At 38.2% G+C, this 26,473-nt stretch overlaps 1 protein-coding gene across 1 annotated transcript; it reads left to right on the top strand.

Moving 5' to 3' along the window:
- Positions 1-293: 293 nt before the first annotated feature.
- Positions 294-26,473, top strand: LOC147445736 (uncharacterized). The gene is made up of 4 exons (XM_086524622.1): positions 294-439; positions 25,676-26,108; positions 26,202-26,303; positions 26,414-26,473. Exons 1-4 carry the CDS (start codon positions 294-296, stop codon positions 26,471-26,473), a joined length of 741 nt encoding a protein of 246 aa, XP_086380748.1.

Here is a 26,473-nt window from a genome sequence, read left to right as displayed (position 1 = left end):
GGCCTTCATTCGCGGCCTTGGGAATCTTGAAGGATGGCATAGATCGGCAAGCTCAAAGTCCGGGTCAACAGCTCTCGGTGATGTTTTACTGCTCAGAAATCGAGTCTTAGGGCAGGTATTTGCAAGGGTGTGAAAGTGAAGCAATTCAAAGGGGTTTTTTGACAAAATTTGTGAAGCATGGGGAGGTTTCCAAAGGAGAGGTCCTCATAGCGTGCCACGTGGCACAATATAACCCTACATGCACATGGCATATGAGGCGGCATGGGGTATATTACCCAAGGCAATGATGGCATATGGTGTATCACAAGAGGGAGAAGGAGCTCCTTGCGTACTTGGCTATGGCACTCATTGTGGCGGCTCTGCGCGAGCTGTCTTGGGCGGCGCTTGGTGCACTTTTGGAAGGTGAAGGCGGCGTGCTAGCGATACCTAGCGACCAATGGTTGTGGGTGACTGTGCACACAGTGATGACATGGCACTTTCATTGGGGTTGAATCCCACGGCCCGTAAGGCCCCCTTTTGGCGTGAAGTCAAAGCGACCCCCCCCCCCCCCCCCCCCCCCCCCCCCACTAGCGAGGTCACTAGTGCTAGGGGCAAGGGGTGAGTCACATGCAGAGGAGGCAGAGAGAATGGCCAGTCGATGGAGAGCCAAGATGGGCGGACAAAAACAAAGGGGGAGTGTTCTATGGGAAGGGAAAGAGAGGGAGAGAACTGATCAAGGGCCGTCCAAACCCAGCCGGCAGACAAGGGGTAAACGAGGGAAATCCAAGGGATAGAGCAAGTGGAGCAAATCCCAACGGGGCGGTCAAAGGCCCACTAAAGAATGAGTTTGAGCATGAGTCAAAGTGAGAGGAGGGCAAATGAGAGTAGTGCAAATCAAGGGCCGTCCAACCGGGAAAAGGGGGCGAAGCATGCACATGAAAACGAAATTGGGCAAAGAGAAGCGTTCCCAAGGTAGAAAGAGGGCAAGAAAAAAAAAAACATAAAAATGCCAAGAGGCACTAGCAACAACACTATTGCACCCCCCCTCAAGCACAAGTCAAAGAGGGAAGTTAGAGAGAAGATGAAAAGGAGGCGGCTCCCTCCTTCCAAAAAATGCCAACTTAAGGTGCTGGGAGGAGAGAAGGAGGGAGGGGGGGGAGGGAGAGATTGGGAAGGAGGAGGAAGGTAGGCGCAGGGAGGGAGAGGAGAGGGAGAGAGGAGGGAGGAGGAGGAGAGAACAAAATGTTTTTTACTTTTTGGGGGAAAAGATTTTTGAAAAAATGGACTTTCTAAGCTTGTGGGTTAAAAAATGGGTCAAAAATCGATTTTTGAATATGTATATATGTTAGGAGGGAGTTTTAAGTAAAAAACAAGTAAAAATGTTTTTTTTTTAAAAGTCAAATTTTGACTCTTAGTGACCCACGTTTTGGCTGATGTGGACACACCCCTATGCTTCCTTCACTTTAAAAAAAAGCTAGAGAGAGAAAGTAACCCCTTAGGTCCACATCCTACATTTTTCTAAAAAAAAAGGCTAGAAAAGCCTACTCAAAACTACCTTCTTCAATGCCCTTTCCCCCTAAACCCCACACAACATTAACCTTAATCCCTAAAAATTAGGATTCCTTACAAGGCCCATGCAAGGTTCATATTTCTCCTAATGGTGTTGGAAGAGAATCATGAAGGCGCATGTGGCGGCCATTTTGCTCTAAAGATCACCTTGCATAAGATCTTGCAAGAAAGGTATGTATGGCCTAGTTTGCACAAGGATGTTCACCATTGGTGTAGGTCTTGCAATAGGTGTCAAGCATTTGGGAAGAGAGTGTTGAAGCAAGAGCTACGAAAAACCATTATGGCATTTGATGTGTTTGAAAAGTGGGGGATTGATGCAATAGGCCCGTTACCTATCACAAGAAGGGGAAAAAGCTATATATTTGACTGCAGTAAACTATCTCTCTAGATGGGCAGAGGCTATAGCAGTAAAACAGATCACTGCAAAGGATGTGGCAAAAATTGTGTACGATGAAATATGTTGCAAGTTTGGGGTACCACTATAGCTACTTTCGGATAAGGGGCCAAGATTTAGAGCTCAACTGCTAGACTTCTTATGCGGGAAGATAAAGATTAGGCACTAGCATACCACTCCTTATTACCCGCAGTGTAATGGCTTAAATGAAAGATTCAATGGTGAGTTGGTACAAATTATTTCTAAAGTGATAGAGCACCAAGGAAAGAATTGGGATTTGGAATTTCCTAGTGCATTATGGGCTTACCGTACTTCGGTGAAGACAGGTACAGGGTTTACTCCATTTGATTTGGTGTATGGAAAGGAAGCACTATTGTCTGTGGAAGTAGAGTTGCCTGCAGTAAAGATGCTAGAGAAGTTGCTTGGGCCACCTAGTGATGCGTTCAAAGAGAGGCTCTTACAATTACAAGAAGTTCAGTTGGATAGGAGGAGTGCATTGGAACATTATGGGTAGATGCAGGATAAGGCTTTGGCAAAGATAAATGAAAAGGTCAAAAGTAAGGGTATCAAGAAGCATGACTTGGTTTTGCGCTACAATAGTAACCTGGACAACACCTTCCAAGAGAAGTTTCAGATTAAGTGGGAAGGCCCTTTCAAGGTAGTAGAGTGTTGTCCGAATAGTACATATCAGTTGGCTAACCTGGATGGGATTCTACATAAGTCAATGGTAAATGTATTATGTCTTAAATTATATCATGTCAGGTTAATTATGATGGAGCAAGATGAGTTGTCTGTGGAGCAAGTAATGTCTGTGAGGGATGAGCAGGCCTGTGATGCGGCGAGTCTCATATCTCTTTTTGTTGCTCTGTTGATCATGAATGATCTAGCAGGCTAGGGGATGGAAAAATTATGTCAGGTTTTTTTTGGAGCAAGGGATTACGCATATGTACATACACATGCACGGTGCATCGAATAAAGGATTGCCCATTTTCCAGAGCCAGGTGGTTACGTGGGGCCCACATGTGTACAGGTAGGACAACATTACATAGTGCATTGATTTTCACTATCACCAATACAAGTGTGTTTTTCCATAATAATGAGGAGTTGGTAGTGTGTAAAACTTCTCGAGGAAGCTATCCGCAGGCCGACGACATGAGGTAAGCTGGTGCGTCAGATGGCATCTAGTGGGGTCAGCAGGTCGAATGGTGTCAATATTTGCACGTGGATAAGTACGGACACAACGTGGGTGTTTCCTTGTGATAATTATGCAGAAAGGTCATCAAGAGGACCATCTTTTGGGGCCAGTTCACATGGTGGCGGGATGCATTATTGAAAAAAGCTCAGTGCCAGGTGTGCGGATGATGCAAAAAAGTGACAACTATGCACTGCTAGGCCAGTTTTTGGCCTATTCGGGGTCCGTTTGAGGTCAACTAGAAGACCAAGGGTGCCCAAGTAATAAAGCTAAGTGTGGGAACTGAAAAACCTGAGAGAAGACCAGAAAAAACGTGGAGAAGAGAGGAGTAACAGCCGCAAATCTGTTTTTGGGGTTTTTGCAGCCTGTTTTGGCCGTAAACTACTCATTCGATGTCGGATTTGAGCACTTTGACATTGTAGACTTGGGTTTTGGGCCGTTCCTGACGCGATGGCACTGTCCATTTTGCCAAATTTCTCACTATTTTTTTGTTGTTTTGGTTGTGTAAGTTTCTCCTATGAGCGAAGCTTCTGCTCCAATTTGTGATTGTATCTGGCATATTTTACCCATATTGTGTGGGCTGTTTGCCCCATTGGCCCATGCTTAATTGTATTTAAACATCAAAATTCTCCTCTTTTGAGCTGAGTTTTTGGGTGTGTGTGAGTGTCTCTCTGTGTGGAAGTGGGTCAATGGGTGGAAGTGGGTAAATGGGTAGTCTCTCTCCTCTCACTCCATAGGTGTGTTTCCTGTCTCGGCCAGGTGGGTTGTGTAATCCGAGTGGTGCCCCATAGTGTGTGTGTGTGTGTGTGTGTGTGTGTGTATCATCTCAAGAGTGAGGGTCGGTTCATTATAGAGGCGTTCTGTCTTGGGGAGGTCACCTAATGAAAATGTAACTTATCACGTGAGTTCAACAGAAGGGTATTTAAAGTTCTTGAAACTTACATAAATATATATACAGAAGGGCAATATTTTTTCAAATTTGACAAAAACTTACAGATTTTAAAGGAAAAGGGTACATTATATTCCTAACCAAATTCATAGATAAGGGGTTTTACAAACATGTCTTGAACGCACGTGATATGGTAGTTTTACACATAGTGAACCCCCCAAGCGTTCTATGTGTTTCCATCCCGCTCACAACGTGTGTACTTTGCACGGTTGTGTGCAAATCCTTTTTGCATTTTTGCACGCGCGCGCGAAGTTTAAAGGCAATTTTTGGGTCCAAAACTTGGATAATCATATTCAGCATTCCGAGAAATTCTCCATCAAGTGTCCTAGGGTTTTACCCTCCTTTCGGAACTGTTTATGCCCTCAGAATTTTGTTTTGAGCATCACAGTAGAAGATAGTTTTCAGCGATACAAAAAAACTTCCTGTGTATCTTACAGAAAACATGTATTGGTATGGAGGTTAGAATTACACATGAACAATGGATTCTAAATACAAAGAGAGCTATGTTTTGTTAATCTTGTGCAGAGAAAGTTTCCATTGGTTGTGTAGATCTTTGTACACATGGTACGGATTCATTGTTATATGCATAAGGACACAACAAGAAATCAAGTGTGATTCTTTTATTCTTGATGTACTTTTTAATTAGTGTAGGTTGGATGGTATAAACTACTCTCTTTGATCTTCCTTGGTCAAACAAGTACTTGTTGTAAGAAATTTGTGAGGTTATGTGGTTGGCTTGGAGATTGAACCGTTGAGTGTTTCTCTAGCCACTCCACAAAGAGATAGTGTGAGTACTATTGTAGCACCTATTTTTGTTGAGACACTAGAGCAACGGAGATGTACCTAGCATAATACACTTGTTTGAGGTATCATTTTGCTAACATATAAGGATCTATTGTGCCATAACTAAAGACATACTTTGATTTTTTGCTTTAAATACACATAAATTCTTAATTTTCTACTTCAGAAAGCCTTCACATATGAGGGATTTTTTAATCTTCTTTGTTTTATGTTTTGCAAATTTTATATCCTTCTTGTTTTTTTTAAGTATATATTTTGGATTTGGAATGCTTGATAGCAAGAATTTATGGTTCTTTTGTCGATGTTTGTAGCTTCTTCTTTGTAAAGCCTTCTCCTTCTGGTGATGCTCATGTTTTAAAGAAGCAAAGAAGAGGTCAACCATCTAATCTTGCTAATCAATCTTCATCTTCTCTAATTGGTTTAGGTCGTACAAGTTCACTCACTCCCTCACGTAGGAAACTTGTTCCCATCAGTCCTCACTTTCAAGCACTTAGGATGTGTGTGTCAATCACTGGAGCAGATTCTAGAAGACAATTGTTTCCACCTCCTTTCGCTTTTGAAAGTGGTGCTCCTCGATGACATTTGTTAGCTGCTCATCAATTTCTAGAACAAGCTCAAGGTATTGATGAGACTTTACCGATGGTGCCTTTACAAAGAGTCATTATTCCCCCTAGAGGTATGCTTGCTACCTCTCATAAATAAAAAAATGCATCAACTCATGATGTTCAATTTTTTTGGGATCATGCACGACACAAGAGTCTTGAAGGTCATGCTTGGTCAATTTGAGCAGGTGTTTTTGGGCACAATCAAACAATTATTGAACGTATTAGTTCTTTATGTTGTTGATGATAAAGGTCTCAACAATGAGGAAATCATTTTCAAAGTGGTAGGTTATCTTGTTGATGTCAGATAAAATACCTCGCACAATATCTTATATTTTCTTTTAGAAGGGAAAGAAAAACAATTTGTGAATGAGACAGAGAAGAAATATGCTTTCAAACTTTGCTTCATAATTTTAGTTTTTAGTTTTGTTTATGAAGCTTTGTTGCAAAAGTAGATATAATCTTGTTACTTAACTTTTTGAAAAATTAGATGCAAAATTTGGGGTTTGTAAATTATAAGCATGTGTTTTATTTGCATTTTTCATCACAACAGTGAAATCACAAAGTTTATGTTTTATTAATTGGTCAAAAGTTGATGTGATTATGGGAATGAAGTTTTTTTGAGTTAAACATGTGATTGTAAACTCGTCAATTCTCCATTGTTTTCAAGATCTTTCATTGTTTAATGACGCATGATGTAGAAATTTTAATATTTTATAGCCACATTTTTTTTTGAAAAAACTTGAGCACTTAAATGCTCATTTTTTGAGGTTTTGGGCTATTTTTGGGTTTTTTTGTGGCAACCAAAACTACACCTCATGCTCTGGTTCTATGAGTATAGTTTTGGGAAAAGACCCAGCTCGTGATTAGTAAATCACTTATTAAGTGTTGATGGTCAATTCTTGGAACCATCGAACTTTCACTTTTAAGGAAAAAAATTCCATAAGCTGCCAAGGCTAGTGGATAATTTCAAGTTCCAAAGTGAATTCAGATATTGTTGGTGCTAGTTAAGCAGTTTTCCTACAAAGTCTAATGACGTGGTTTGACAATGTCGATTTTAATCGACACCCAAGGTTACATGTGAAATACTACTTGCACATTACTAATTTTAAATTAGAGCTCCCAGGCCTTTGTAGGAAAAAAATTTGGGTAAGTGCCTTTGACTATAGGTAAGTGACCACTCTGTTCAACCTCCAGGTATGCATATGATTTGGTTTATTTCAATTTTTTGCATATGCTTTGCTTGACTTTTTCAAGTTGGATGAATAAACTTCTACGTTTTCATCCATTTTTTCTCTTAAGAGAGATGACAAGGTCACGTAAGATCCAAGAAATTTGGGATGTAGTATCCACAATAGATTTTTGCATTCCGCAGTCATAGACCCACTTGTAGGGTTTGATTTGGCACACGTGGTCACATGGGATACAACATGGTCTACGAACTCCAGGAGTTCGGCTTAGCCAATGTGGAGCATGGATAATGAGGGTCTCGCTCACACACATTGCATGAGTGTTTACAGTTACCTCCACACCCAAGTACATCTTGTACTTGAAGGATGTTCTTTTTTCAGACATCCTTACTTGAGACATATTCCACAAGTGGAGAATATGAGTCTCTGGGACTGACATTGACACCTACTATTCCAATTATGTGTCGCGACAAAGTCCCTCGGTAGTGTCAAATCCATTTATAATACCGTTTTTAGCACATTGTATCAAGAACAATTTTAGTGTGGCCAAAATTTGTTGGATACTCAGAATGACTTGTTAAATGTACTAGTGCTGCTAAAAAACATTAACGGATGGTTGTCTATGCATATATCAAGGCTATGAGTTGTTAATGAAAAGGCAAGGATGATCATGGATATACAAGTTTGGATATATTGTTTTCTAAATGCATGCACACTAGGTGTTATGGGCCCTAGTTTTTAGTAAAGGCTAATTTGGAATGGCATGCATATTCATCACATTAGTGCTATGAAGCATTTCTCACTCTATGTGCATTATCTCTATGAGGTTATGTTTAGATCTACCAATCACCAATAGAGGTCATGACTTGGTCTGGGTGCTTGTGGATATTTCATGTTAACCAAGATGGTTATGAATGTCATTGCTGATTCCTCAACAATATTTTACAACATTATGATCCCCGTTTACCAGTCATCTAGGAAGATTGTCTATAAACCATGGGGAAGAACACCTCAGTACTTTTCGCTAACCAAGAGGATAAGCAGATTACAAAATGTAATCTTGTGCTAAAGGATATGCATTGTGAGGTCCCCAAACCTGCCTATGGGATCCTTGACAGGTCTCTAGGCCTAATAAAATATGAGTCCCTAAACAAGAAGAATCCAAGGAATTCACCCTTACCATTAATAATGGTTTAGGTTTATAGCCCTAGAAGGAGACCTAGTGATGTCTCACAGTGGAAACGGGACAACTTGTTGAATAAATAAAAAAATATTCCGGCCCTATAACTTCCATCATTCGTATTAGAGTTTCCTTAGCCAACGCTTTTTTCCCCCTAACATATGTGAGGGCACAGTCGTTAATGGACTCTTCTTCCAAATGGAGAAGTTTCTAGACGCTTTCAGTACACGTGAATGGATAACTACCTGACTAATCAGGTCCACCCATCCATGATTGACAACCTTAGTCAATCCCCACTTACCACCCCGCACTCACACATGTTGCTTTGTTATCTAATTACTACCACAATTTTTTCACAATTAAAACAATGATTTATTTTAACTTTCATAACTGAATTTCATTAAACCAGCCCTTGAAAACAGTATTAAAAATATTCTTTTAGCAAACAGACATCTTTAGACTTAAGACAAGGTACTGTCATTCTGGAGTAACTCTGACCAGTACTAGCTTGTCTCAAGACCACCTATAAAGTGGTGAAAAAATGGCACCCATTTCTTATTTATAAAAATTGGGGTGGAAAAAAGACACCACTCATAGTCCAGTTGCCCATACAACCGGGCGGTTCCTCTAGGATAAACTCGATATCCTGAGTAATATCCACAAGCACAAACAAGCACGGGGTAAAGACTCCATGCGCACTGAGGAAACCGACTCATACATGGCAGAATCGCCATCATAACTCATTAGCTGGAGTAAAATATTCCAAGGAATCAGAGGTGTCTTGAGACAAACTATCTTAAGGATGATCAAACATTTCTTTTCTAGGTCAATCAAACATAGCCCAATCATTTATTTCCTATTTACAACCATTGCTCGTTGGTTTCTTGGAAGTCACCTTCCGTTTACGGCTAGTTAATCCTTCCTAGTCCTTACGTATGCAATGTTAATTTATAAATGAACTTAAATCCAATTAAAGACTCAAGTGAGAAAAATGGAAATCCACCTGTGACTGGTCAGCCATTTGCTGCTGCGCTGGCGCCTGCAAACTTTCCTCCGTAGGCCTATGTGACTAGGCCCAACCTCATACTCATGAGTTTGTCTATTTATTTTGTTGATTGTATCCTCTTCATCGGAAAGAGGACCTCCTTTGGTTCTTTTTAGAGCCATATTGGCAGCCTTTATAAAAGGACTTAATCAATTAGAGAATTAAATGAAAAATCTCTTTTATTCCTTTTATCCAAAAATAAGAATTTTCGGAGTAAATGGTATCCTTGTTAAATATTTGGATGAGATGTTTCTCCTGTAGCTTTGTGGTACTATTAGTATTCTCGCATAATTATCGTATAATTATTGGAGCTATTTTTCTAAATTTCTCCTTTAATTTATGTCCCAAAATATCCTATTTTGGCCCTAGTAAATTATGGGTTACCTATCTGCTAGGGGGATATCTACCCTAGATGGAGTTTGAGATGTTATACCTCTATTAATTTTTTGGCTAAATCATAAAATTGATTTATAAATTTTCCTTTTAGATTTATCGTCTAATTTAGACAATATTGGGAGACGGTAATTTGTTATGTTAATTATTTAGGCTAAGATAATTTTTCCAACCTTCAAAAGTTATTTGTGATCTCTGGCAATTATTGGGTAATTATATAAAATCATTTACTAATTTCTTTTCTCAAATTTATATACAAAATTGGTTCCTATTAGGAATTTTTTTTAGTTAAACTAACTATCTATGGTTAAGATAATAATCACGGGTTTCTTAAGCTGTTCTTTACTCTTGAAAATTATCTCAAAGCTTTTTACTTTAATTTGTTATTTTTTCTTTTCAATTTTACATTAAAAATAGTGTTTTTCTACTAAGATAGTTAGATATACTAATTATGTGTAGTTAAGATAATTATCACGGGTTTTTTAAAATGTAGTTTACATCAAATAATATCTCAAAGCCTTTTGGACTAATTTTCTATTTTCTCCCTTTTATTTTACCTTAAAAATAGTGTTTTTTGTTGAGATATTTAGTTAAAATAATTACGTAGTTAAGATAATTATCATGCATTTTTTAAGATGCATTTCACCTCTGGTAATTATCACAAAACGTTTTGGATTAGTTTGTTATTTGCTCCCTTTTATTTTCTCTTAAAAACAATGTTGTTCTGCTTAGATAATTAGTTAAACTAATTATCTATATTTAAGATAATTATCACAGGTTTCTTAAAATGAGTTTTATGTTTGATAATTATCTCAAAGCTTATTGGATTAGTTTGATATTTTTATTTTTGTTGAGATAATTAGTTAAAGCAATTGTCTCAGATTAAGATAATTATCACGGATTTTTTAAAGATAGGTTTTACCTCTGATAATTATCTCAAAGCTTTCTAGATTAGTTTGATATTTTTCCCTTAAAAACAGTGTATTTTTTTTATAGATAATTAGTTAAACTAATTATTTGAGATTAAAATACTTATCACGGGTTTCTTAAGATCTATTTTACCTCTGATAATTATCTCAAAGCTTTTTGGATTAGGTTGCTATTTTCTCCCTTTTATTTTCCCTTAAAAACAGTGTTTTTCTGAGATAACTAGTTAAACTAATTATCTGAGATTAGGATAATTATCATGGGTTTCTTAAGATGTGTTTTACCTTTGATAATTATCTCAAAGCTTTTTGGATTAATTTGATTATCTTCCCCTTTACTTTTCTCTTTAAAATAATATAATTCTGCTTAAATAATTACAAAAATTATTCATAAAATTAAAAGATAATTTTCCTAGCATATTGATAGTCTAACACAGCTATGATAATTATCTCATCTTGATCTAAGTTTAATTAGTATAATTATCATTAATTTATGATTAAAATGATTAATTTCAATCCTAAAATAATAAAATAATTAATTAGATTAGTATCCCTAAGATTAATATCAATAATTAACAAAGAATTTAGAATTATGAGAGAATTTTAGAGTATAAATAGGTTTAATCTTCTTAATTAATTGAATTAATTTAAAAAATATAAATAGATTAACGTAGTTCTACTAATTAGAAAGGGTTAGTACTAATTACCGTTGATTAACCAACTAGAGCTTTGCTCTCTAGTGATTTTTTAGTAGATGAGAGAGAATTTTCCAAGGCTCCGAGTCTAATGTTTTGTGAAGAAGGGGGGTCTATTTATAGCTTTTCAGGGTCCCTGGGATGTTTCTGGTAGGTCCTGGCACCTCAAGCAAGCCCCCAGCTTCCGTCTAGCGCCACCTGATGCTAGATTTGTCTTGGGCAGGTTCTCCATAGCCCCCCCAACTTCCAGAATTGATTTGTGCTATTTTTTCTGTCTTTTAATGATTAAAATTGGAGTATCTGCAATTTCTAGAACTTTAGTATAAAAAGTCTTTAGCAGTAATAATTACTGAAACCTTTCAATTTTACTTAACTAATTACATTCATAGTGTAACCTTTTAGAGCATGTAACTTTTTTAAATTTTATTGGAATTCGGTTCTAAAAAATTCTAACCATAGTAAAGCTCTAGTAGTACGGTTCCAAAAATACCAATATTTGCCATAGTTGGGTCATTCTACACTCTTTTCTTAATAACCAAGTTAGTTTGATCAGGCTTTGTACAATTTTGTAAGGTTGCATAAATTGGAAACCTTACAATCACCCCAACTTAAGGAATTGAGATGTCCTCATCTCAACCGAATTTGGGAAAATCTTTGAGAAGTGATACTTCGTCCTCTGATGTGGTGTCTTTAGTGGGGTAGTCCTTCCATTTTACTAAATGTTCTCTAATTACTCTATTCCGCAGACTTCTTTCCTTAGTATCGAGAATACAACCTGGTTGGAGTTCAAGAATTCCTTGCTTCTGCATCACAATCTGTTTGTCGTCTAGAGTGTGATTGGGATTTGGAATATAGGGTTTTAGAAGACTGCTATGGAATAAATTATGGACCTTGAGGTGTTCAAGTAGCTTTAATTTGTAAGCCTGATCACTGATTACTTTTATCACTTCATAAGGTCCACAATATCTGGGGCTTAGTTTTTTGAATTTTCCCAAGGATAAATTGCTTCTCTTTGGCCGTACCCTAAGGAATACTTTATCCCCTTGTTTAAAAAACTGATCAGACCGTTTTTTATTAGCATAATCTTTTTGGTGGTCCTTAGCTTCTTGAATGTCCTGTCGTATGGCTTTGGTTTGGGCGTCCACCTCTTCCAACATTTGTTTTGAAGCTTCTACTCTTGTAGTAGGGTCATAAAAGTTTAGGGGTGATATACAGTCATGCCCATAAAGTGCATTAAACGGTGACATCCCAATGCTTTTATGGAATGAGGAATTATAGGTGAATTCCACCAGAGGAAGAAATTGTATCCATTTTTGGGGTTCTCTACTACAGTAGGCTCTAAGGATGTCTTCAATAACTTGATTCACTCTTTCTGTCTAGCCGTGCGTCTGAGGGTGATAGGTTGTACGGAAACATAGCTGGGTACCTGAGGATTCAAACAAAGCTTTCCAAAATTTTGAAGTATATTTTGAATCCCTGTCACACTGACTTTTCTCTTAGGAAACCCGTGTAGTATAAAGATCTCTTTGATAAATAAACGGCTTATGTTTGATGCAGTGTAAGTTGTTTTCACAGGCATCAAATGAGACACTTTAGTCAGCATGTCCACTACCACCATAATGGAGTCATAACCCCCTTGAACGGTAAGAAGGCCTGTTACAAAGTCCATGCTTATGAGTTCCTGCTTCATTTGAGGAATGTCAAGAGGTTGAAGTTTTCCTGGCATCATTACTCGTTCAGCCTTAATCCTTTGATAGAAAAGGCATTGTTTGATGTATCAAAGTATATCCCCATTCATTCTTGGCCAAAAATAGCTTTTCGTTATGGCATTAAGGGTCTTTGCATGGCCAGGATGGCTGGCGACTGGAGCGTTGTGTCCTTCATAAAGGATTAACTCCTTTAATGTTGGATTCTTAGGAATGTAAAGCCGGTACTTATAATAGAGAAGCCCATCTTCAAGTGAATAATCCTTGATTCTGTCTCTCTTTCTCTTCTAGGTCCTGTTGATTGATAACCTGTAGGAGTTTTTGATCATCTTCATCTTCCAGGGAGGCTTCCTTAACCTTGTTTAGGATTGGATTGTCGACTGTGGAAATGTCCCCAAGAAAAACCTTACGGCTAAGGGCATCAGCAACCACATTCTCCTTTCCTGGTTTATATTTTATCTCAAAATCATATTCCTATAAGAGTTCTATCCATCTTCGTTGCCTCATGTTGAGTGTTGCTTGTGAAAAAATCCATTTTAAACTTTGATGATCAGTGGTGATTAACTGAAACTTTCCTCCTAGAAGATAGTGCCTCCAGAGCTTAAGAGCATGGATGACGGTTAGGAGTTCTAGATCATGAGTTGGATAATTTAGCCCATGGATTCTTAATTTTTGAGAAGTAAAGGCGATTGGTCTGCCTTCTTGATTTAAGACTCCTCCTATAGCAAGGCTGCTGGCATTGGTTACTACGTCAAACTCTTGAGCGAAGTTAGGGAGTTTGAGTATAGGGGCTGATGTGAGATTTTGTTTTAGTTTGAGGAAATAGTCCTCCTGTTCTTTTTCCCATGTAAGTCTGACTGTCTTTTTAAGTAGCTGCGTCAAGGGTGCGGCGATGACTGCATAATCTTTGACAAAGATTCTATACCATCCTGTAATGCCCAAGAATCCTTGAATCTCACTGACCCTCTTGGGTTGTGTCCAATCTATTATGTCCTTAATGTTTGCGAGGTCTATAGAGATTCCTTCAAGGTTTATTATCAATCGAAGATAGCTAACTTCGGGCATGAAGAACACACATTTACTCATATTGGCATACAGTTGATGTTGGCGTAGAAGATGAAGTACTTTACGTACATGGCCTTCATGCTCTTTTTCATCTTTGGAATATACCAAGATATAGTCGAAAAATACCAACACAAAATCATCCAGATATTCTTTGAATATATCTTGCATGAGACGGTTAAAAGTAGCCGGAGCATTCGTAAGACCAAAAGGCATCACGATGAACTCATAATGCTCATACCGAGTGTTGAATGCAGTTTTATAAATATCTGCTTCCTTAATCCGGATTTGATGGTAACCTGATCTGAGATCAATTATTGTGAATACCTTGGCTCCATGTAATCTATCAAGTAATTCGTCGATGCGAGGAATAGGATACTTATTCTCTACTGATACCTGGTTATGTCCCCTATCATCGATGAAGAGATGTAACAATCCATCCTTCTTCTTTTGGAATAGAACAGGCGCTCCCCATGGTGAAATGCTTGGTCTTATGAATCCTTGTTCAATAAGTTGACGAAGCTATTCTTTTAATTCAATAGCTTAGGGAGGGACATTTTGTAGGGTCTTTTTGAAATTAATTCACTACCTGGAAAGGTTTGTATTTCGTGGTCTATGTCCCTTGGGGGAGATAAATTTGCAAGATCTTCCAGAAATATATCCGAAAATTCCTTAAGCCATTCTGGAGTGGTGTTGTCCTTTGAGTCATCTACCTTATTGAGTTTTACTACAAAGATCTATTGCCCCATGCGTAACCCTTTCAAAAGTTTACTAGCTTTAACTAAATGAGCCTTAGGCTTCCCATTTGATCCTTGTACTAATGTTTCTTCACCTAAGTGATTTTTGTAGGATAGGTTCCCTTGAGGACAGTGAATATGGGCTTGATTTTTGATTAACCAATCCATTCCTAGAATACCGTCATAGATTCCTACTGGTACAGTCCAAAAGTAAGATAAAGTAAGGGTTCCTTCCAGTTCAAACTCAACTTCCCCGGTTGTAAATTGAGATAGAACCTCTTTCCCATTTGCTAGTGCTACCACTGATTTTTTGTGGGATATTAGTTTAATTTGAGTTTCCTTAAGCATTTAGGGGAGAGAAGAGAATGTGTGTTGCCACAATCTATAAGTAGTTCAAATTTTTCACCTTCTCTATTTGCAGTGGTTTGGATGACTACATATTGTTGGCGAGCTCCAGGGTTATCAATGGTGGAAAAAAGAGTAGCTCTTTCATCTTCTTCATCCATCAAGGTTGGCTCTCCTACTGCAGTGGTTTGGATGACTACATATTGTTGGCGAGCTCCAGGGTTATCAATGGTGGAAAAAAGAGTAGCTCTTTCATCTTCTTCATCCATCAAGGTTGGCTCTCCTACTGCAGCATAAGCTCTGGCTCCTCTACCTCGTCCTCTATTTATTCCACCTCTTTGATTATTTCCTTGGCCTATCTGAGTCTGAGGAGTGGTTCCAGCAACAACTCGGGCATTTTTCTCCTCGGGGCATTGGTTCTTGTAGTGCCCCATTCGATTGCATCCATAACATCTGATATTTGGAAAAGTCTGTTCTATAGTATTTGCAGTTGTCACTGCCCTTCGTTGATTTCCTTAATTAAAATTTTCCCTTGTTCTTCCTCTAAAGTTATTGTAGTTATAATAGTTCCTTGCAAGGGTGTTTCCTTCAGCCGCAAGCGGTTTAGCTCTAAGAAGGGCATCTTGAATAGATGTGGGTCTCATAGCTTCTAAACGGGTACTTAAAGGTTTGTTTAGGCCTTGGCAGAAGTAACCAATCTGTTGTTCCATTGTCATTGGTGGTGCATAACACCGTAAAGACACATATTTGGTGTAGTATTCTTCCAAAGTAAGCCCTAACTGTTTGAGGGAAAAACATTCATTCATTTTAATAGCTTGATGAGCTAGAGGAAGATATATTTCTTTCACTGCCTGTTTCATTCTTTCCCAGGATGGACTAATGGAAGGATTATCTCTACAGTACTGTTTCCACTAGAGCTTAGCATCTCGAGTGAGTCAAAACATTCCTAGCATTGCCTAATTTTTTGAAGCAGTTGCCAAGAAATAATCATCCATGGCATCGAGCCAGGCTTCGGCATCACGTATAAGTTGGTTCCCTCTCCCTTGAAATTTGGGAGTTGAACTTGTTTTAGAAGTAGTTTCTTCTCATGGGGGGAGTGTAAAGGCTTTTTGCATTACCCTGGGTTTTTAACTAATAAAGATCTTTTAGTGATAACAAGTAATTTTGTGTTGTCATGCAATTTTTCTAATCGATATAATTTCAAAACTTTGAATGAAAACAGAAATCCAACAATTACTATAACCATCCCATTTAAATTACACAAAGCATGTCATTCTCATAAAACCATGGTATATACAAGAGTTAATACAATCACTGACTCATACTATGTACAAGATGGACTCATACTATATACAAGATGTAACTCTCTATACCAAAATCTTCTTAACCACTAGTGGGTCTGACAGGGGATTAAAAATATCCACAAGCACAAACAAGCACGAGGTAAACACTCCACGCGCACTGAGAAAACCGACTCATCCATGGCAGAATCGCCATCATTACTCATTACCTGGAGTAAAATATTCCAAGGAATTAGAGGTGTCTTGAGACAAGCTGTCTTAAGGATGATCAAACATTTCTTTCCTAAGTCAATCGGTCGTAGCCCGATCATTTCTTTCCTATTTAAACCATTGCTTGTTGGTTTCTTGGATGTCACCTTCTATTTGCGGCCAGTTAATCCTTCCTTGTCCTTACGTATGCAATGTTAATTTATAAATGAAATTTAATCTAATTAAAGACTCAAGTGAACAAAATGGAAATCCACCTGTGAGAGTGGTCAACCATTTGCTGTTGTGCTGGCGACTGTAGACTTTCCTCCGTAGCCTATGACTAGGCCCAGCCTCATGGTCATGAGTTGCTATTTCTTTTGTTGATTGTATCCTCTTTATCGAAAAGAGGATTTTGTCTGATTCTTTTTGGAGCCATATTAGCAACCTTTATAAAAGGACTTAATCGATTAGAGAATTAAATGAATAATCTCTTCTATTCCTTTTATCAAAAAATAAGGATTTTTGGAGTAAATGGTATCCTTGTTAAATATTTGGATGAGATATTTCTCCTATAGCTTCCTGGTACTATTAGTATTCTCCCATAATTATTGGAGCTATTTTTCTCAATTTCTTCTTTAATTTATATTCCAAAATACCCTATTTTAGCCTTAGTAAATTATGAGTTACGTATCTACTAGTGGGATATTTACCCTAGATGGAGTTTGAGATGCTATATCACTAATATTTTTTTTGGCTAAATCATAAAATTGATTTATAAATTTCTCTTTAAAATTATGATCTAATTTAGACAATATTGGACGACGATAATTTGTTATAGTAATTATTTGGAATAAGGTAATTTTTCCAACTTTCAAAAGTTACTTCTCATCTCTGGTAATTATATAAATTCATTTGCTAATCTCCTTTTCTCAATTTATACACAAAATTGGTTACTATTAGTTTAAATAATGATCTAAACTAGCTATCTGTGGTTAATATAATTATCACGGGTTCCTTAAGATGTATTTTACTTATGTTAATTATTTCAAATCTTTTCAATTTGATTTTCTATTTTCTCCATTTAAGTTTTTCTTAAAAACAATGTTTTTCTACTGAGATAGTTTAGTAAACTAATTATTTGTATTTAATATAATTATCACAGATTTCTTAAGGTGTGTTTTATCTTTACTAATTATCTCAAAGATTTTTGGATTTATTTTCTATTTCTCCCCTTTTATTTTCCCTTAAAAATAATGTTTTTTGGTTGAGATAATTAGTTAAAATAATTATCTATAGTTAAAATAATTATTATGTGTTTCTTAAGATGAGTTTTATCTCTGACAATTATCTCAAAACTTCTTGGATTAGTTTGTTGTTTTTTCCCTTTTATTTTGCCATAAAAACAGTGTTGTTCTGTTAGTTAAACTAATTATTTGTAGTTAAGATAATTTTCATGAGTTTTATGTTTGATAATTATCTCAAAGATTTTTGGATTAGTTTGCTATTTTACCACTTTTATCTTCCCTTAAACACAATGTATTTTTGCTGAGATAATTAGTTTAACTAATTGTCTAAGATTAAGATAAATTATCATGGGTTTTTTTAAATATGTTTTACCTTTGATAATTATTTCAAAGCTTTTTGGATTATTTTGCTGAGATAATTAGTTAAAGCTTTCTGCTGAGATAACTAGTTAAACTAATTATCTGATATTAAACTAATTATCATGAGTTTCTTAAGATATATTTTACCTTTGATAATTATCTTAAAGCTTTTTGGATTATTTTGTTATTTTTGCTCTTTTATTTTCCATTAAAAATATATTTTTTTGTTGAGATAATTAGTTAAACTAATTATTTTTAGTTGAGATAAGTATTGCGGGTTTCTTATCATGAGTTTTATCTCTAATAATTATCTCAAAGATTTTTGGATTAATTTTCTATATTCCCCTTTTATCTTCTCTTAAAAACACTGTATTTTTGCTAAGATAATTAGTTAAACTAACTATCTAAGATTAAGATAATTATCATGGGTTTTTGAAGATATTTTTTACCTTTGATATTTATCTCAAAGCTTTTTAGATTACTTTTCTTTTTTCCCCCTTTTATTTTTTCTTAAAAATAGTGTATTTCACTTGAGATAATGAGTTAAACTAATTATTTTAGATTAAAATAAATATCACGGGTTTCTTAAGATCTATTTTCTCTCCTATAGTTATCTCAAAGCTTTTTGGATTAGTTTGCTAATTTTCCTCTTTTATTTTTGCTTATAAACAATGTTTTTCTACTAAGATAATTAGTTAGACTAATTATCTGCAATTAAGTTAATTATCATGGGTTATTTAAGATGTATTTTACCTCTGATAATTATCTCAAAGTTTTCTAGATTAATTTGATCATCTTTCCCTTTACTTTTCTCTTCAAAACAGGACAATTCTGCTTAAATAATTACAAAAAGTATTCAAAAAATCAAAAGATAATTTTCTTAGCATATTGACAGTCTAACACAGCTATGATAATTATCTCATCTTAATCTAAGTTTGATTAGTATAACTATAATGAGTTATTTCAATCCTAATATAATATAATAATTAATTAGATTAGTATCCCTAAACTTAATCTCAATAAGCAAATGAGAATTTAGAATTAGGATAGAGTTTTAGAGTATAAATAGGTTTAATCTTCTTAATTAATTGAATTAATTAAGAAAATATAAATAGATTAACATAGTTCTGCTAATTAAAAAGGGTTAGTGCTAATTACCGTTGATTAACCAACTAGAGCTTTGCTCTCTAGTGATTTCTGACACGACAAGAGGTACTTAATAATAGCGACGCTCGCAGTGTGACGCTCAAATTAATATGAAAACCCACGACGCCGCTAGGTTATAAGTAACTTAGCGACGCTCATAGCGATGCCAACAGGGTAAAAATATATCCGAGAGCGTCTGAAAACTCAGATATCAGATCTAAGTTTTCGGCGCGCGCTCAAGCAAGCAAAGGTAACCTGCGCTCTCCCTCTCTCTCTCGTTCTTCTCCACACATAAACACACACACGAGGAGCGAAAGGACAGCCAGGTATGCTCCTTCCCTCTCCTCACTCTCATGTTCCCTTCCACTCTTTCTCTCTCCCTCTCTCTCTCTCTCTCTCTCACACACACACACACACACACACACATTGTTTTTTTTCTTTTTTAGGGAGAGAGAGTGAGAGAGCACATGCATAAACAAAGAATGCATACACACACATTGAGAGAGGAAGAGAGAGAGAGAGAGAGAGAGAGAGAGAGAGAGAGAGAGAGAGAGAGAAAGAAGAAGAAGAAGAAGAAGAGAGTCTTAACGTCGCGGGAAACTATTCCAAGAGACCTTAAAGATCTAGTGGACGAGGAGTTGAACTCAAGACCTATTATTCAAGAGGGAAATGGCATAACCAATCTATCACACTTGGGTGATAGAAAGCTTATACCATTTTCCTCCTTTTACTAGCGTGCACACACACCCGAGAAGAAGAGAGTTTAATTTAACGTCGTAGGAAACTAATTCAAGAGACCTTAAAGATCTAGCCGACAAGGAGTTGAAATCAAGACCTGTTATTCAAGAGGGAAATGGCATAACCAATCTACCACACTTGGGTGATAGAAAGGCTATACCATTTTCCTCTTTTTATTGGCACACACACACACACGAGAAGAAGAGAGTTTTAACATCGTAGGAAACTATCCCAAAAGTCGTTAAAGATTAGGTTAGATGTAGACTTACATTATATTAGATTTAGGTTTATTTAAGTTAAATTAGATTAGATTTAGGTTTTATTTTTAGTTAGATGTTAGATTAGATAAATTAGGTTTATTTACATTAGATTAGATTTAGATTTACGTTAAATTAGATTAGATTTATGTTTATTTTGAGTTTAAGATTAAATTAGATCTAGATTTATGTTCGATGGACTAGCTTTTTTTAGATTTTGGTTAGATTTTAGTGCATGTCAATGAAGGTGCGCTCATGATGGTAAGCATTTTATGAAAAACACTTGCTCATATGAAAACCACTACAAAAGACTCCGTTTTCCTACATGAGAAAATTTCATGCGCTCACTGCCTCCACAGTCCATGCGGACCAGCAACTCCACCTGCATGTTTGACTGTTACTACCATACAATAAGCCGTCATGATCAGCCAATGGAAGAGAAAATTGAGCCTACACAGAAATTAGTGATGCAAGATGACGATTCCAAGGGTCTCTCTCACACACACACACACCACAGCCCGTCAAATCTAGAGTGAGAATTAAGTGCTTTGAGCAGGTATCAGCTACATTGCAAGAATGGCGTACCTGTATGCTACAAACAAAGATCTACTATGAAAAGATGTTAAGATGTTGTGAAATGCTACAGCTAGAGAAGAGGCAAAGGGGTTTTGTCCACTACATGCACTATCATGTAGACGTGGGTGTGTAGATTTTTTGTACCCACAAATATAGGCATTGACCAATAAAGAGGAGACTATAACTCGGTGGTTCTGATCTCCGTGCACCTCTAGACCGAGGTGTGTGGGGATTGGACATGACTAGAGAATGTGAGGTAGTTTACAGTTTGAACAAAGAGAGAGAGAGAGAGAGAGAGAGAGAGAGAGAGAGAGAGAGAGAGAAGACGAAGAATGCCAATAGATGATTAAATTTTTTGTCCAAGTTATAAGGTTTTTACCCTCATTATGGATAGTTACGAGGATGTGGGGCCGTCCAACCGAAACACATATCTCTCAACAAGGATAAGACGCATTTCTTTGCAGCACGTTCATGAATTTGGCGAGTTCGATCCATCTATTATAGATCGAGTTGTTGCCAATTATAACTCGTCGGACTCTGACGCTAGCCAACAGGCAACAATCTTGCAACCCAATAGACGTGTTCGCAAGCGCTTTGGTCAAGCAGCATATATGAGGCCACAAGATGTAGCCTCTGACAACTCGAGGGATGATCATGCAGAGCACATTCCCAACGAGGCAATGTTTGAGCCCGAGATCAATGAAATGATCGAGACGATTATGGATTCAGAAAGGCTTATCTATGATGATCTGAAAAGTGAAGCCGATACACCATTTTATAATGGAGCACGCGTGTCTAGATTGAAGGTGATCTTGGTTCTTCTCAACATGCAGGCAAAGTTTGGATGGAGTGACACTAGCATCATAGGGCTTTTCAGGTGATCTATTACAGTTAGTTTACTTTAATAAAAAACTCTAGATGTATAATGATCTGATAGATTTTTAAACAATTGTATCGTATTTTTTTCGTTGTGTAGATTGCTCAAAGAGCACATACTCCTAGCTGATAATGTGATGCCAGATTCCCAAGAGGAAGCAAGAAAGATTTTGCGAAACTTGGGGATGGATTACAATTCGATCCACGCTTGTCCTAACGACTGCATTCTTTTAAGAGGGGAATACATAAACATGGAGAAGTGTCCGAAATGTGATTCCGAGAAATATCGAGTAGATCTCCACGGGAAAAAAAATCCGCAAAAGGTTTTGCGACATTTTCCTCTGCTTCCTCGCATCAAGCATTTATTTGAATGTAAGTACATGGCCACCCTAGCATCATGGCATGAGGAGAAAAAATCTTCGGATGGTGTGCTACAGATTCCTGCAGATTGTCAGTCTGGAAACATTTAGATGAAACATGGTCGGATTTTGCCAGGGAAGCTCAAAATTTGCACTTAGGACTCGCTATGGATGGCGTAAATCCATTTGGTCAAAGATCAACATCTTACAGTGTATGGCCCGTTGTCATCGTCAACTATAACATTCCTCCGTGGTTGACTACGAAGAAGGGGCACCTATTGCTAAGCTTGATTGTGCGGAGGCGATATAAAGTGAAGAATATATATGGATGTGTATCTTCGTCCACTATTGGAAGAGCTACAACAATTGTGGATTGGCATAGAAGTGGTGGATATGAGCCGACACACAGGTCGACGGAATGCTTTCATCAGAGGAATTCTAATGTGGACCATGCATGACTATCGGACTAACAAAATGCTCACGTGATTTACATTCCTCACTCAAACACTGTAAATCTTGGTTTTTCTCAATCTTATCTATTATCATGTGTATACATGCAGGGCTTCAAACAAGAGGATACAGAACGTGTGTCACATGTGGACCTAGACTGAATGCACGTAGGGCGCCCTCATTGAAGAAGAAAATCTACAAAGTTCATCAAGCGTATCTTCCAGAGAATCATGTGTTATGCGGTGACTTTTTGGGAAGAGAGCCATCGAGGATGTCTACACAAGCATGGTTAGAGTAGAAGGAGATGCGTGATGACGGTTTTTCCCCAGGGATGAATAGACTATCTCTATGGTACGATTTACCATACTGGACCCGACTCATGATCAATCACTTGCTCGATCCAATGAACATATTCAAGAATGTGGGTAATCTACTATGGGACCATCTGAACGGCAAGAAAGATACTTTGGGAGCCAGGGTTGACCTTAGAAATGTGGATTGTATGGAGCAATATTGGTCGCAATAAGCCTTCGATGGATCGATAAAACTCCCTAAAGCACCATGGATTTTCACAGGAGTCCAAGAACGCAAAGTAAAAGAGACCATTCGATCTTTACGGACCCCCACTGGTGTAATGCACTCGCTCCAAACGTGTTTTACTAAAGAAGGAAATCTTACTGGTTTGAAGTCACACAACTGGCATAAAATGTGTCAAGTATGTTCATAGTGGAATATATCATAGTGGGAATTGTGTAACAAATTTGTGTGTGGACTTTAATATCATTGTTGCACATGTTTTGCAGTTTATTTTACCGGTGGCCATTGAGGGATGTTTGTCTCTTGACGTCCGTAACACAATCTACAAACTTGCGAAGTTGGTGCAATGGATCTCACAAAAGGAGATCAACGTAGACTCCATACCATTCACCAAACTAAACTCTGTGGAGGTTGTGTGCATGTTTGAGAAACAATTTCCTACTACCATGCTAACCATTCAGGTGCATCTTCTTGTTCACATAGTTGATGAGGTGGAAATAGCTGGCATAACACATTCCAGATGGATGTTCTTTTTAGAACGTTTCATGAAAACTCTCAAGGGATATGTGCGTCAGAAGGCACGTCCAGAGGGTAGCATGGTAGAAGGATGGCTGGTATTAGAGTCCTAGTGTACATTGGAGAGTGGCTCGATGGATTTGATAAAGGCCGGGACATGCTATGGTGAACCATAGATGATGAGCGCATATTTGGGATTTTCATGTGCAATCTCGGTGTTGAGAAGAAGATGATGGAAGATCTAGAGGCTAAAATCAACCGATTTTGCATGCTTCACAATCCAGTGATGCAAAAGTGGATTTCACAATATGAGGATGCAAAGCAAGAGCGACAAAGGACACGAATCGAGTGGAGAAGGGGAAGACGACCACCAATGCACTATCCTACGGTTTTGGAGAGCCTACCAACATTCCTGAGCTTAAGATGGTTGCACAACCAATTAAAAAGCACACAACAATGCGTTGAAGAAGTGACTGAGGAAGAGTGGGAGTACTCTCGGGGTTGTGCGACCAAGGTAAGTTTGCAATGTATGACTAGTGACTTTCTAGATGTTTGAACGGCCGTCATAATCTTTGTTCTTTGTAGTATAAGTTATACATAGCAGCATGGTGTAAAGGTCAACATTTTAGGGTGGAACGGATCGACAAAAAGCGTTTTACTCAAGATTGTGGAATCATGGTAAAATCTAAACAGTCTAGTCTATGCTACATTTACAACCTCTTAAAGCCATAAGTATTGTATTTGAACAATTTTGCTCCGTTTTATAATATATATTGTATTCACATGGCTTTTTCTTCATTCTCGTGAAGGCAGGCTACCTTATCAACTACTCTGGACCCCTCTCTCTCTCTCTCTCTCACACACACACACACACACACGCTCGCTCTGGCTCTCTAGGTACCTTCCATGTTGTATAACGCTCTTATTATACGCTCACATCCTGGGCAATCCATGGCCACATGCAGCTCCACCACCTAGTTTTTTGACTGTAAGATTTGATTGTGTGCGTGCTCTCTCTCTCTCTCTCTCTCTCTCTCTCTCTCTCTCTCTCTCTCTCTCTCTCTCTCTCTCTCTCTCTCTCTCTCTCTCTCTCTCTCTCTTTTGGTTGAAAATTCTAAGTTATCGACTTGCCTCTTCCATCACTCAAGTTGAATAGAAGATAAACGCGTTCTGTTGCACCTTCAAGTTCTACGTCAAAAAAGATAGAGATGGTTGGGATTCTTGTAGAATTCTCCCCTTATTTACCAGTTATGCTGACCTTTGTATTCATGTGGCTTCTTGTATTTGAACAATTTTGCTCTGTTTTATCATATATATTCTATTCACGTGGGCTTTTGTCCATTTCTGTTTATACGCGTCATTGTATTTAATGCTTTTTGCGTCCACTCCAGGTACGTATGCTCTAGGTATGTTCTCACAAGCAAGGACGATGAGCACTACGCTCCGAGTGGGATGGAGACTGAAGCTGCAATCGCGAAGGGAGTGATCTCTCTCTGCTCATAGATGCAGCTCGTCCCACCGCTAGATCTAATTGATCCCATGAGAGAGACGCTAAGAAGCGTTACTACTGCTTCTTAGCGTCTCTTTCACCCGATCAACTAGATTTAGTGGTGGGGCAAGCAGCATCTGTGAGCAGAGATGGACTTCCTTCGCGACTACAACCTCAGTCTTCATCGCACGCGGAGTGCAGTTCTTCTACAATTTCATAGAACTTCAACGAATCTCTACACAGAAATACCTCCCCTCCTCTCTCTCTCTCTATCTATCTATCTATCTATCTACCTACTTATGCATGTTTTCTTCTCCATTCATTCAATATTAAGTTTAAACATTCGTGTGTTTAATGCAGGTATGGATGATGAGCGGTTCCTTTCTTCTTTGTCACCCGAGCAGAGATAGTGGTACGTGGAGTGTCATCGCTTTGGCGCACCATTGCGCGTTCCTACTCCGGCCGCGTCTCCCTCTATTTCAGAGCATTCACTGTGCTCCGAAGCTTCGGTGTCAACGAGACGATCTTCACACTTATCTAGGCACCGACGCTCTACTGGTGGCGGTGGTGGTTGTTGTGGCGATGCCGCCGCCGATGCTTTGACACCACCTCATGTTCGACGAGGCTCTTTACCCTCCCCTTCTTTGCCTGCCATTACACCAGCCACGACATCGCCATCGACCAGGTTTTGCACGGCTAACGGATGTTCCTAGAGGCTACACACCACTAGCTACTCCTCGCTTCGGGGCCCAGACTCTAGTGGAGACACCTGACGTCCATACCCCCGTCGACACGCCTCTAGAGAGACCTGCCGGGACACCTAGGTTCACCCGTCAGCGGTGAGAGGGCTTAACTTACTCTGCCCACTTCAGTGGCGGCATCATCTTGGATGATGAAGGCAAGAAGGTGATTTTGCGCATGCACGGTCTTTGCTCTCAAGTGTTTAGAAATTACATACTAAACACCTGGAGTGAAGTATTGAGTGATTTAAAAGATAGAGTCATCGGCATGCTTCATGGTGAGTTTCCTGTTCCAACAAGGGTTGACCGCTTCAATGAAGACCTGATGAAGGTTGGAATGTGTGAATACTGCAAGCACAAGCGTTTCGAAGTGCAAAAAGCAATCAAGCATGGGTGGAACAGACCAGATTGGCTGGCGAAAGAAGATTGGAAGAATGCGAAGAAAGCAGCGCGCGAGAATCCCGACAAGTGGAAGCAACAAAAGGAGGCAGCCAAAGTGCGAGTACAGGCAGGGAGCTCGCACCACTTGGGGAGCAGCGGGTGGGCATCATTTGAGGCCGACTTTGTAAGTGTTTTCTCATTGCTCTTTATGTTTGATAGTTTAGGATTTAGGGGTTTTTAAATTCTAACATAATGGATTCTTTGTATGTTTTGATAGTGGTCGATGGCAGGACGTGACCCCACACCGTATGAGCGCGAGTACGTAGGCAAGAAGGGCTTAAACGCCCTGATGGACCTTTTGAGTTCTCGCGGTGACATGGTTAGTATTAGGGTTCACTCTTTTCTATTTGTTGTATTGTTTTATAAACGTCGCTATATGTTTATACTTATAGAAAGCTCTCTTATTGTTTTTTTTGTAAAATCCGATAGATACGTTGCTTGGATGCGATGAGACGTCTGATTAGACGACGCCAGTCTAGCCATAGCTAG

This window comes from Adiantum capillus-veneris, chromosome 12 (genome assembly GCF_014529385.1).
Source record: "Adiantum capillus-veneris isolate H3 chromosome 12, ASM1452938v2, whole genome shotgun sequence".
In the NCBI taxonomy this organism is placed as follows: Eukaryota; Viridiplantae; Streptophyta; class Polypodiopsida; order Polypodiales; family Pteridaceae; genus Adiantum; species Adiantum capillus-veneris.
This window is presented reverse-complemented; position numbering and strand designations above follow the sequence as displayed.

What these genes read in the sequence shown, in the direction of transcription:
- LOC147445736 (XM_086524622.1), top strand. Translation starts at nt 294, where the DNA reads ATGGTGTATCACAAGAGGGAGAAGGAGCTCCTTGCGTACTTGGCTATG. An exon ending in CATCATTTGAGGCCGACTTT is followed by an intron (nt 26,109 to 26,201) that starts GTAAGTGTTTTC and finishes ATGTTTTGATAG; the next exon opens with TGGTCGATGGCAGGACGTGA. An exon ending in TGAGTTCTCGCGGTGACATG is followed by an intron (nt 26,304 to 26,413) that starts GTTAGTATTAGG and finishes AAAATCCGATAG; the next exon opens with ATACGTTGCTTGGATGCGAT.